This window comes from Phalaenopsis equestris, unplaced genomic scaffold, assembly GCF_001263595.1.
Source record: "Phalaenopsis equestris unplaced genomic scaffold, ASM126359v1 Scaffold000504, whole genome shotgun sequence".
In the NCBI taxonomy this organism is placed as follows: Eukaryota; Viridiplantae; Streptophyta; class Magnoliopsida; order Asparagales; family Orchidaceae; genus Phalaenopsis; species Phalaenopsis equestris.
In genome coordinates, this window is record NW_018164944.1 from 192,447 (window position 1) to 206,141 (window position 13,695).

The window sequence follows — 13,695 nt, forward strand, 5'->3', positions numbered from 1 at the left end:
TGTAATTAACTATAGGGGCTTGCCCTTATAGGAGATGTCCGAACCCAACTTAATATAACTATGCTCTCCATTGACTATGCTCTCCATTTAAGATGTCCGAACCCAACTTAATATAAATCCTATTTAATCTTTTATATTAAATAGGAGAACTTGTCGGCAAATACAAAGGTTTCGCAGACCAAACGATACTTTCCTTAGTTTATTTTGATCGAGCCTCATCCTCAATTCTTGTGTTTATCTTTCGGGATAGATACAGGATTTGAGGTACAATGCTCTTTCATTTTAAACTATGAAAAACATGAGGTCAGTTTGATTTCATACCTCAACGTCCTTCTGAAGCGGACGACGGGATTTCGATTCCGGTGACCGACAGCTTCTTACGGGCAACCCCACAACCAAACCATGCCCGAAATAACGCCGGCAATATCATTTTTATATTATTTATTTATATTGCATTAAAAAAAGCTATAAGAGATTTGGGTGTTATAAATGTAAAAAATATAGTTTTGATGGTTGATATGTTAGTACATTTATGTATGAAAAGACCCCAAAAAAAAACAAAGCTAAGCCAAATTCATCTCACGGTCCCACGATTGCTTTAATGTTTAGGCGCGCATTTTCTGTCCGGACACTTGACGTACCTCTATGTGCGGTGCAAGTTATTCCTAAGTTATTTTCAGATTATTTCTGTGTTATTTTCAATAATCCTGAAATAACCCAGAAAGGATTATTGAAAATAACCAAGAAAAAACCTGAAAATAACTCAGGAATACCCTGCGCCGCACGTAGAGCTACGTCAGGAGTCTGTACAGAAAATTTTTTGAATGTTTAGGCGTTAAATATGTAAATGTATAGAATTAGATGGTATTTACCTAAATGTCCTAAAAAATAAAAAACGAAAGGTTCTATAAATACCCAAAAAAAAAAAAACACCAAGGTTAATTTGTAAGAAAATCCATCTGCACAATAGTCTCATGACCCACTTAAAACTTTTATTATTGAGCTCAAATTCGAGCCAAACACGAGCTTAGTTCGAACAATTCAATCCAAATTCGAAGAAATCTAACCAAACACAAACATATATTTCACGAACTATTTTAAACACGAGCCTATTCTGAACATAAACAATTTCAAACAAACTCAGCTCGCTCATATTCACCGCGTTTACATTGCTAGCTATGATGATTTACATAAATAGATTTTTTAATCAAGACTTTAAAAAGTTGATGATCATATCATAAATAAGAACATAATGAGTCATCTTGATGTTAGTGCTGAGCATCTCGGTTATACCAACAACTCTAATATGTTGCATAAACTAGATAAAATCTTATAGTCCATGATGATGTTGTTCACCTTTATTAAGCACAAATGTATAACTTCTTTAACTAAGTACAATAACTCATGAGATCATGTCCACAACAAAGATATGATAAAAGCAAGTAGCTTGTAGAATCAATTTCTTGAGGAGACGCAAACAAGTCTCTACTTAAAGCCAAGAATGCAATTATATATAACTCATTTTTCTTTTAATGCTTAGTCCCACATCGATGGCACTCGTTTTTTTACGGCCTAAAACGGTACTTAAATGCATGTAAATCCTTCTTCTGAGCACTATAGTTGCGTGTCCCACTTGCAAGTTTTAGTTATTGAGCATCAATTCGAGCTGAACATGAGTGTAGTTTGAACAGTCAAGCCTTAATCAAACAAAACACGAACAAACTGTACACATGCCATTTTGAGCATGAATAGGATATACATATAAAAAATTAACTAGCTGAACATGAATAAATTTGGGCTCACTTGAGCTTGGCTGGTTTACACCCAAAGATTTAATAGCTATAAAAACTGATGCATAAAGTTTTATTTTTTACTTTAAAGCACAAAATGAAGAATAAAATGTCGCTTTTATTAACTAAATACTCTATTATATGATTATTAATGTATAAATTCATTCAACAATAATTATAAAATATAAAGTAGAAATTAAAAATTAATTAAAAATATAAAATAATGTGGTAAATCTTGAGGGTGAATTTAAAATTTTGAATAATTTTTAATAATTTGATGTAATAATTAAAAATATAAAAATTAACTATGTAAATATGTAACAACTGTGTGGTATGCATGTAATTTTTTTTTTTTCAGAAAATCGGACTTAAATTATTCATAATATTTCTGTGAAAGTACAGCAAAGTTTTGCAAATGTGCCAACGGTCCACATAAAAGAGAGATCAGCTTGTCTGCCTGTCATTTTGGCCACTAGCTGCAGACTAGATATATCAGCCGGCCATTCGCCATTATTAGGGCTTCTCTTTACTTTCGACCGGCTCTTATCGTCTTGGTCCTAAGGATCTCCGCATCGGAGGCTAAGGAGATCTAGATCTATAATAAGTAGGTAAGGCTTCAAAGTTTGTCCTATGGTCTTTTCTTTTTCCCCATTGCATCTTCTCAGATCTTTTTTAAGGTTTTGTTGCGATTTGGAGGGATCGATTCGGTCGAATCGTGCTCAGGGGCACTGTTTTGTTCAGGGGGGATCAGGTCTTTGTGCTTATTTTTGCTGAATTTGTTTTTTATTTTTTTTCCCCGGACGGCTGCTCCTTAATTTGATTCGTGGGTGTGGTTTTTTAGTATAATTTTTGTCAGTTTTTGGATCTGCTTTTCTCGATTGAAGCTATTTATTGGAATTAGTTTGTTCTATGATGATCGGTAGCTGTTTCATAAGGCCATCTTATATTAACATGTCATTCGAGGCCACCATAAACTGTAGAATATCGTAATATTTTTTTTCGGCGCTACCTTTTTCCTCCGCGTACTTTTGAAAGTGAGGTGGATGGTGTGGATTCTTTCTTTTATGGGTTTTTTTTTCTTTTTTTTTTGTAGCTTCATTTCTTAGAATTTCATTTTATTGCTAATATCTGTTGATTTTTTTAAAGATGGCGCATTCAATAATTGCTTTTGTGGACTATTGAGGATTGAGATTTGCCTATATTTTCATCCAGATCCGAGAATTCGTGGTGATCTGGTGTTCATAACGTAAATCACAAGTAAAGATGTCATCAGCAGAGTCTTCCCGTGAGGAGAATGTCTATTTGGCAAAACTTGCTGAGCAGGCTGAGCGATATGAGGAGATGGTTGAATTTATGGAGAAGGTGGCTAAAACTGTTGATGTGGAGGAGCTAACCGTGGAGGAACGTAATCTTTTATCTGTTGCTTATAAAAATGTAATTGGTGCTCGTCGTGCCTCATGGAGGATCATTTCTTCCATTGAGCAGAAGGAAGAGAGTCGTGGGAATGAAGATCATGTGGCCATAATCAAAGACTACCGTGGAAAGATTGAGGCTGAGCTTACCAAGATTTGTGATGGGATTTTGAAGCTCCTTGATTCTCATCTCATTCCTTCTGCCACTGCAGCCGAGTCTAAGGTTTTCTATCTTAAGATGAAGGGTGATTACCACAGGTTTGTAGAATTTTGTAGTATTAATTGGTTACAAATAAGTAGATTTTATGCATTATTCATTGTTTTTGATGATTAATACTTAGGTACCTTGCTGAGTTTAAGACTGGAGCAGAGAGGAAGGAGGCTGCCGAGAACACACTGTTAGCCTATAAATCAGCTCAGGTTGGGACATTTTATTTATTTGATCTGCTTCACATGTTTCTTCATGAAAAATTATCTGTTTAGGTAGGTGTATAGGTGGGTACAGTGTTGTACAATGTACATACGCTGTGTGCCTACGTATGTTGATAATAATAATAATAATAATAAGTATTATTTTATCATTAGTTTTACTTTTAAACTCTTTACTCCTTTTTTTAAACACATTACAAAGAATATGCAAATATTTGGTAAACTGCAGGACATTGCATTGGCTGATCTAACTCCAACTCATCCTATAAGGCTGGGGTTGGCACTTAACTTCTCTGTATTCTATTATGAAATATTGAATTCTCCAGACCGTGCTTGCAATTTGGCAAAGCAGGTATGTTTTAACATTGTTTTGCATTTCTAATATATTGAACTATTCTGCTTATTACTATGTGAATTTTTTCAATTTTATTCAAAGAGAAGAAAAACCAACTTTTTGGTCTGCTAGATTGTTAATTGAGAATATTTTCTCTCACTATGCAACAAGTGAATGACCATTTATCTATAGTTGCTCGATTTGAACTTATGTTTTGTTGTCAACAGTGCTGTTAAGTAAATCATTTATTTTTTTAGTTAGCATTTTGTACTTGGTAAATTTTGTTATTTGCTTTAGTAGGGTTATTTATTACTTTATGATTTCTATTATCACTTATTATCTTTCAATTGTTTCGCTGCTTGTACCCCAGGACTGTCACTATAAATAGGAATCCTTAGGCTACACTGAGATTGACCGCATATTGAATAAAATTTGAGATTGTTTCTAGCTATGCAGCACATACTTTTAAATACCATACACTTAGCTATGCAGCACATATGTGTTGGACACAGGCATGGCTCTGACATAGTCTGACACACTCGAAATCGTGTTTGAGGTGACGAGTATTTGACATTGTCTAACACACTCGAAATCGCGTTAGAGGTGACTAGGATTTGACATAGCTTGACATGACCCATACGTTATGTGAATGTGAATTTACTTATTTAAGACATGCTTTTTGCTATTCTACTTTAAAACTGTCTGGTAACATTAAGAATCACATGGACTCATCTCGCTCTCCTTTATCTACTTTGCATTTCTTTTGCTCACCTCTTCAAACAATTGATAAGCTTATTTTTGTGTATGTCTTGTAGTCAATCCACAGGGTCTTGTTTGTTTATTGCTTTTGCCAAACATCTTTGACATATTTTCCTCTTGTTGGATCCTTCATGTGAATTTCTCGAAGCCTTTACATTCCCATTTCATCGCAGCAGCTTTCCACACATTCAACCAAGTTTGTGAGGCAAAACATTAAAACCAGAAGGAGAGGTTTTGGGGTTAAATTGGACGATGTAATAAATATTACTTTATTTTAACATGATTTTAATATTGATCTAGTTACAGTATAATTTGGTTTTTTTGGTTTAACTGATTTTTTTTTACAAACTGAACTAATTGGTGTAATCCAAGCAATCTTTAATCTTAACCAAATACCAACTCATAATTTCATCAACAAAAATATATCAACCAAATATACTTGGTTTGGGTATGGTTTTTCAATTTAAAATAACTTATGCACGCCTATACTTGCAAAGGTATGTGTCCCTCCTACCATATTACTTGCTGTTTAGTCCTGTGAATTTGGGAGTTCCACTATACATTGTGTTAGGAACCTACTATATCTATTATCTCTTGAATGCTACTAGCATAAATCAATGTTTTGCATACGTCAAGATATTTTTATGAACTAAGCAATGATTAGTTCACATCATAGCACAATTATTTGTTTTTAAAATTAAATTAATTTGTATTTTCTTTATTTTTTAAGCTTTCTAATTAGTTGCATTTAAAATGTCTCTATTTGAACCATTTTCATAGCTTATTAATCTTTTTATCACTTTGGCACCCACAACTTTTAAGGGTAGAAAACCAAGAACATAATATGATATGGCTTCTGATATGCGTGTGAACACTGTAGAGAACAACTTTAATTTGAAAAATGGGTCAATTTGATGATTTTTTTTGTCAAAGTCAAATCACTACAAAACTCAATTGAAATTCAAAGGGAGTTTTATGAAGGGACATCTCAGGTTATTTTTTCACATTTATCTAGCAACCATTGAAATCTTGGAGACGAATTGGCAATCAAACTTATTTTATTCGTGAAATTGACCGCAAAATTTTTGAAGAGACATCTACATTTACCTGTATGGTTTGAGGTGCACTTTGTTGTAAAAAATAGCATTTGAAGGAATGATCAAGGTCTTAGACTTTATAAATGGCCTAATCATACTAACACAATTTTTTTTCTGATGATGACAATAATGAAGACAAATCTTTTGACAAATCCTAAACGTGGGTCAATATATTTTATGAGGAAGCCGAGTTAAAAACAAAATTTTAAATGTTATCCTTCTCCACAAAATTATTTCTGAAATAACATGAACAACTATGAATCCCAAAGAGAATGATGATTTTGATTTATAAAAAAAGGGTTAAAAATGATGAATTTGATATTCAATGTTCACTTTTTATTATCATTTAAGATGAAACAAAGAATCAACTTTAACAAAAATAAATTCTATATATTAAATTAGTTGAGTGGATATTGAAACCTTAATAAGGGTTCTTAAACTGTTACTGCATGTCTGAATATCTTTGAAGAACTCATAACAATTGTGTTCTTTTTGAAGGTCCTCAGATAATTATGTCTAGTTTTATTAATTGATTAAAAATTTGCTATAAAGATAAGTCAATTTACATACTCTAGAGTCCTTAAATAAAGCTTAGAGTAGGGCATTAAAAATTCAGCAATATTAATGTTATCCTAGTACTAAGATTGGCGGCACTCACTTAAACAATGGAAATGGATTTCTTGTAACTTAATAGCAATTAGTCTAAACATGTTTGTAAAGCCTACAAACTTAGGCATGCCCAATGCTAGTAACAAGCTTTGTGAAAAAAAAAAACTCCTTTTATTTGCTGTCGCATTAATGTCATCATTTGTTTCAAACATGTCGCTACAATCCACCAAGATGACTTTTTTAACCTATTAAAATCCTAGTTTGCCATCATTATATGATGAACGTATTGTGCATGTAAAAGTTGTTGGGTCCTGGTATAGAAGAATTAACCTTTTAGATTCATAAAATTTTTACTCATTGAAGGAATAGGCGTTGAGTGTGAATGCATTAATCCCATCATTCTTAAATTATCACACACTGAAGATGATGAAGAAGGTCATGCCTAAAGAAATATTTGTGTAGAAGATGTATGTTGGCAACCAAAGTTCTAGGAGAAGATTGGAGGTGAACAATTGCTATTTACACACGTTATTGTAAAAATAAAATATGTAAGCTTGTTATTAAGTATGGTAGGACTATAACTATTGCATCAAACTCACTTATGAACTGCCTAAATCAGCATGGGTGAATAAAACTTCATTACCTGTAAATAAAAGTTGTTAAGCATCTATCCAACTTTGATGTTATAAAGATTAGATATGGTGCAATGTTTTATTAATGAATGTAGCATTCGTCCTCCTTACTAGGACTTTTTCTTATGACTAAAATATGGCCCATTATGGATGAGACAACACTGATGTCTTATAGCATACGGGCACCATCATTAAACTCATTCTCTTTAAGTCTACTGAGAAGGCACAAAAAATTAATTTCAAGTTAAAACCTAATTATAAAGGGAAAGATAAGTCTTATAGGTTGCAAATTCCGACTCATAAGTACTTTGTAAAAGAGGCCCGAGTATCTAAGATGATCTTGTATTTAATTACCAGACAAGCTATTATTACAACTATTGAATAGGCCAGAGGAACTTTCTAATGCGTTTCCCCCATTGTGTATCATTTAAAATATAATTGATCTTTTTTCGACAACAGAACTGTCAAATTTACTATTTTAAATCATCTGATTGATGGACATCAATAAAAAAGATTTATGTGTGAAAGTTTTAGCTTTTATACTGTACTTATTTTACTGATTGAATAAAGATGCTTGATGGAGAATGCGAATTTGTAGCAGAGTTATTAACAAACTATAATTTGCTTTTAGTTTTCAATTCTCTATATATGATATGCCAGATCTAATTTCAGGATTCTTATGCTTCTTAAAAATTGATCTTAGAAAATACCATCAAAGATGAATTTATCATAAAGTTCAGATAAAGACAACTTCTAAAACGAGTGATGGCTGTGATGCCATTTTGATTATCCAATGCAACTGGTGCTTTAATTAGAATCATGAATCAAGTTTTGCACCATTTAATCAGTTGGGTATTTTTCATTTATTTTGTGTTTGTTCTCGTTTATAGTAAATCATAGTCAACACTCCTCAATTATTTAAATCTTATTTTGAGACTTTTTGATCCTTTAAGAAAAAAAATCTAAAAGTTGTGTACATTTCTCCAACAATGACATTTTTTGGCCATTTGTTTCCTCAAGCAATTGGAAGCTAATTCACAAAATATTTGGGTAATTGTTGAATGGCTTTGACCCCAATCTATTTTTGATGTCAAATGAACTTATTACCTTTTATTGTCATTTTGTCAGAGGCTTCCATGCTATTACTGCTCCACTAACATGCATGATAAATGAACTACTTCAGCTAAGGAATTTACCTTATTAAAGCTAGAATGAAGGAGATACCGGAGTTATCCTAAAGCTACAACGAAATAATATTCATATTGTTGAACGTAAGAAGGGTTTACAAACAAGACACCTTAAAATAGGAAAATGGCGTCACAAGCTCAAGCTAGGGCATAAGTCGGAGAGGCAGTGCTGTGGTTAGAAGGGAAGTGGAATTGATGGCGGTTGTATGGTGGAAGGACAGTAGGCTTGTGCCTTCGTGGAAGGAGAGTCAAGCAGATGGCTGGAAATGGGTTGGTCATTGTATAGTCGGAAGGCTGATAGTGGATATGGGGCTATGATAGTGAGGGAAGGCTGGTCGTGAGGTGGCGGCAGGGACGAAGGTTGGGAAGGCGGACTGATATTGGAGTGACGGCTGAGAGGGGTTACTACTCAGAGGGGCTGTGAGCAGCTGGGTGAAAGAAGCGAGGAAATTCATGAGGGATAGTCACCGCCTTGGAGCAGGATACAGTCGAAGCACCACTTGTCCTCGGATACAGACCTAAATAGGGAAAAATAGATGCCAGTGGCTGTCCAAACAGATATCTCACCAAAAACTTAACTTTAACACAACAAATACATATAAATATTAGTAAATAATTAACGGAAGAACCTCCTCACTTGGGCTGCAACCCTAGCCTCAACCCAAGGGCTGGCCAGCACCTTGTGGCTGCCCTCCTGAACTGGTTCAGCCACAGGTTCAGGCCCCGGGCGAGCTTCGCGTCAGTTGAGGATCCTCATGTTTAAGTTTTTCCAATTTCAGAAAAATTCAAAGTATCTGACGCTTTAGGATTAGTGTGCACGTAGTGTACTAAGTCATGGAAATCATTTTCTGAAATTCTTTAGTGAGAAGCTCAATGGTGCTAAGCAAAAATATTTAACCCATGATAAGGAGTTTTATGCTGTAGTGCAAGCTTTAATGTGTGACAGACGTCACTATATTTTAATTAGATTTTTTGCTTGAGTTTTGACCACCAAGCTTTGTGGTATTTATAATTCCAAAAAAAGTTTAGTACTTGTCATACCATGCATGAATATTCCTTTATTATTAAATATTAAAAACTTCTATGGAGTTGAAAATAAAAAAGTTGACGTGCTTGTAAGAGTGTGAGGATTTGAGAAAATAAAAGTCGAGTATCTAGTATGCTCTATTTTAAATTGAATCTTTCTTGATTTGTAAGTTAATCAAATCATAGCAATTTCAGGTTTGCATTACATGATGGATTCCTCTTGGAAAGTTGAAAACTATGTATTCCATGCACTTCTTTGTGGGATATTCTTATTTAGGATCACATACTGGAATATTAGATGGCTATATACAACGTGATACCATTTGTTTGGTAGAAAAATGATTGTATTGGCCTCTACTAGGAAAGACTGTTGTTAGGATAGTGAGCCACTGTTATAATTGAGAACAAAGATGTTGATATATGCAGAGTTTTTATCATGCTCAACTCAATATTGTGAAATTATAAGGGTTTGAGAAAATGTGAGACGAGTGAATAAAATGAATTGATTTTAATTATATCTACCTTGTTTTATAAGTTGTTAAAATCATATCAATTACATGTTACATATTGCGTGATAGATTCCCCTAGGAAGGATCAAAACTGTTTCACTCATTCCTCTTTGCAAGTTTTTCTTATTTGAGAGTTGTGTGTAGGAGGATTAGGTGGTCGCGTAGGATGTGATAAGATCATTTGTTTGGTAGAGGAAGGATTGCATAGGCCTTTACATGGGATTTTTGCTTAGAATAGTAAGCCTATGTTGGACCTGTTGAATGTGAAAAGCTTTAAGCAACTTCCAGCTCATCTCCACTCCCTTAATTGTGTCTAATGTGTCATGGATAGGAATCACCATGGATTCTGTGTGAGGATTACTGTACTCTTGGACTTGGTTCTTTTTTTAGTGCTATTCATTAGGTTTTTCAAAATGGTTTAATTTATTTTTCATTCTAGGATTGTTGATGCCTCTCATTTGGACTAAATGTTTTAAAGAAACCATTTAGCTATATGGTCTCCTCACTCCCATTGTATCTGATATGATGCAAGGTTTTCTATTTATTTTAAAATATCATGGAAACAGTTTAGGACATAATTAAAGTTTTCATTTAGTTTTCGCATACAAACGCTAAATAGAATAAAATTTTAAGAAATTTATATCTCAAAGAAATTTATATCTCTTATGATAATAATTTAGGAAATTGAGATTTATTATCATGTATGATTGAATCTGCTTACAATATCTCTATGAAAGCTACAGTAGAAAAATCAACTTTTGAAGCTTTGCATGGGTAACAACTTAGGAAACTTATAGATCTCATATGATTATGCGCATGCATATTTTAATTTCGCCTCATCATTCATTGAACATATGCATCTGCATCATCAATATATCAAATCTCAAATTGATTTGTAAAATAAAAAATATAATGTTATGGAAAATGCTCATGGGAAATTACGAGAATATAGAGAAGGTGATTGATTATATTAGTTTGTATTTGCCCTGATTGCTTTCCAGTATTTCCTATAAAAAACTCCATGCCTAAACCTAAGCCCATATATATATATATATAATTTAGTTTTTACATCCCCACTAATACGACTTCCTATGCAGGTTCTAGTTGTTGAGCAAATTATATTAGATGAGATCGTAGTTGGCCTTTTAGGCGGATAATATTATTTTATATGAATGTCATTCACCATCCTATGATTTGTTTGCAACTCTTGATGAGCTGCAATGCATCTGTCCTTGCCTTCTGGATGAGTGTCTTTAGCTTTACTCTCCGAATGAGAATCTTTAGCTTTACTCTCCGAATGTTCGATTTTGAGTGTGATTAATTAAAGTGTCCATTTCTTTATTTAACACTTATTTTTTAGGGCATTTTGATCGGCTTTATTAGTTATTTATTGCCTTCTTATTTGTATTAGGACTTATTTTCTTCTAATTGTTTGGTAATTTTTATTTGCCTGTAACCCTAGGACCCTTTCATGTAAGGCCCCCCTGGTCTTCTATGAAATTATTTTGAGTATTGAACAAAACTTGAGATTATCTACATATTTATTTTCTTATATCATTATTATATTTAGGAATGTTATCAATTAAAATATAATATAGTCTAATGTTGCATCTTACATTTAATACTGATTCTTCTTCATTATTCTATTACTTTTGTTGGACACTTAGCCAGATCAGAGTTTCAGGAAATGCTTACTTCTTGGATGCCAGTCATTTAAAATAATTTAGGGGCTTTTTGGGATCAATTTTAACATTTTGTTTTTTGTTTTTTATTTTTAAAAATATATTTGTCTACTATTTTTTCACATGTTTTTTTTTATTTTTAATAATATATCAGCTAAAAGATATTTTGAGTTATTTTTAAATTAAGTTGATTTATTCTCAATATGGTAAACACTTTCTATTTCAAATCTAAAGATAAGCAAAACAAAATTGTTTGGTTTGTGAAAAAATAAATGTAAGGTAGAAGGAATTTAGCATAAGTGAAATGTAGTGTATTTGGAATACTTAAAGTTTGTTTGATTTGGTAAAAGCTAAATGACCGAATTTATATTTTCGTTTTTGGAATATTTTGAGTTTGTTTGATTTGGTGAAAACTAAATGCACGAATTTATATTTTTGTGTTTGGTTTGAAGAAAAAATAAAAATAATGTAAAATATGCTTGGCGATAGTGGCGACTAGTGGCTATGACGTTTGCAGCGGGTTACATCAAGTAGGGGGTTGTGGTTAGCAGCCAGCGGGTGACTGTTTGTGGTGTATTCGGAAATCACATAAATCTCGCAAATTCGAAATACATAATTTTTAACTGCAAGATGAATTCCAAATTCTCCAAAATCTTGCACTGCATTCCGTTAAACCCGAATGTCATAATTTTGAAAACTCTGTATTTGGTTTATTTTACACCCCTAATGTAGGGAACCAAACAACCTCAAAATAAAAACACAAAATAGAAAATTAAAAACAAAAATGATCCTAAACTGCCACTTTAGCAGCTTACATTGAAACTTTTTAATGGAAATTTCAGAGTAAAATGATAATTTGTGCCTAACTCGAACATATTCCAAGATTGTCTCATTTTATTGTGCTGATATATTTTCCTGTTAAATTTCATTTTTTTTTCCTATTAAATTCTAACATTCAATCATACTAATCTTCGTTTCCTTCTGAAGGCCTTTGATGAGGCCATATCAGAGCTGGATACATTGGGAGAGGAATCTTACAAGGACAGCACATTGATCATGCAACTCCTCCGAGATAACTTGACGCTGTGGACTTCTGATATAAATGTATTTTCCCCATCTCCTTTCTTCCTTTTCCTGATAATTACTTGGGCTCTGTTTGTTTTGCAGGAATTAAAATACTGCAAATTGAATTTATTTTTATTTAAGAGAAATCAAGATAATCTATAAGAATTTTTTTGTTCCCTATGCGGGGATATGTAAGAGCTCAAAATTTTTTTGGGGGCATTTACATACATACCACACAATTCCTATATATTTGCGTATCTAACACCTAAATTATACTTTTTTACTGTTATACCAACCAAATCTTATATATCACATAAAAAATACCACTGTTTTTAAAATTTTCTTTTATTAATTATATGAAAAGAAAATCCACCTGATTTAATTATTCTTTTCTTAACTATATGAAAACCAAACTTATAATATGAAATTATATTAAAAAAAAAATATTTGCATCCCCTGAAATTGCTTCAAATTAAATAAATATATGAAATTATAATGAATTCTCCTTTCGGCCAACTTATGTGGATTTTTCAAACGCAGGAGGATGCTGGAGATGAGATCAAAGAAGCTCCAAAACAGGAATCTTGAGGAGACCAAGTAAAGCAGAAACTGGAGCTGGTTCTTAATTGCTTCATTAGTTTAGTAGATTTACTGAACGCTTCAATTAGATTTTATGTGAAAAACTGCTGTGTGGGGGAAATTTAACTGTTTTATCAACTGGAGTTCTCTTTTCTTTTTTCCTTCTTTATAAGTCATTTGTGCTGATGATTGCTGCTATTTCTTATTCTGGCCATTAATTATTTATTCTGCAGAAACTTCGGTAAGCTATGCTTAATATTGTTGGTTTGGATTAGGTTATCCATAGTTAAATGGTCAGATGGATGCCAAAAATTTTTATTTTTATTTTTATTTTAAAATGAGTGCAATATAAATTTTAATTAGATTTTATTATATGATTTTGTAATTTTATTGGAAGATTTACAGATATACCACTCAATTCTTATCTATTTATATATCTCCCACTTTTTAATCCCCCTATGGAAAAAACCTTTTTTTGTAGCATCTCCTTTACTTTGACTGGTAAAAGTGTGCGTGGATGAAGTGGAATTAAATTAAGTTCTAATATATGTTTTAAAATGCATAAAATCTTAAAAGAATACATGG

The 13,695-nt window shown here is 32.6% G+C and overlaps 1 protein-coding gene across 3 annotated transcripts; it reads left to right on the top strand.

Annotated features, from left to right (window-relative positions):
* The first annotated feature begins 2,252 nt into the window (after positions 1–2,252).
* LOC110028200 (14-3-3-like protein) lies at positions 2,253–13,315 on the top strand. 3 transcript variants are annotated; one of them, XM_020729952.1, is made up of 6 exons: positions 2,253–2,394; positions 3,003–3,460; positions 3,544–3,622; positions 3,861–3,983; positions 12,454–12,570; positions 13,072–13,315. In XM_020729952.1, the coding sequence occupies exons 2-6, from the start codon at positions 3,054–3,056 to the stop codon at positions 13,117–13,119; spliced, it is 774 nt and encodes a 257-aa protein (XP_020585611.1). In that variant the 5' UTR covers positions 2,253–2,394; positions 3,003–3,053; the 3' UTR covers positions 13,120–13,315. The 3 variants fall into 3 exon arrangements, with proteins under 3 accessions (XP_020585611.1, XP_020585610.1, XP_020585612.1); XM_020729951.1 differs by having other exon boundaries at positions 2,254–2,398; XM_020729953.1 differs by lacking the exon at positions 2,253–2,394 and adding an exon at positions 2,450–2,541.
* Positions 13,316–13,695: the final 380 nt, after the last annotated feature.

What these genes read in the sequence shown, in the direction of transcription:
- LOC110028200 (XM_020729952.1), top strand. Translation starts at nt 3,054, where the DNA reads ATGTCATCAGCAGAGTCTTCCCGTGAGGAGAATGTCTATTTGGCAAAA. An exon ending in ATGAAGGGTGATTACCACAG is followed by an intron (nt 3,461 to 3,543) that starts GTTTGTAGAATT and finishes ATTAATACTTAG; the next exon opens with GTACCTTGCTGAGTTTAAGA. An exon ending in TGTGGACTTCTGATATAAAT is followed by an intron (nt 12,571 to 13,071) that starts GTATTTTCCCCA and finishes TTTCAAACGCAG; the next exon opens with GAGGATGCTGGAGATGAGAT.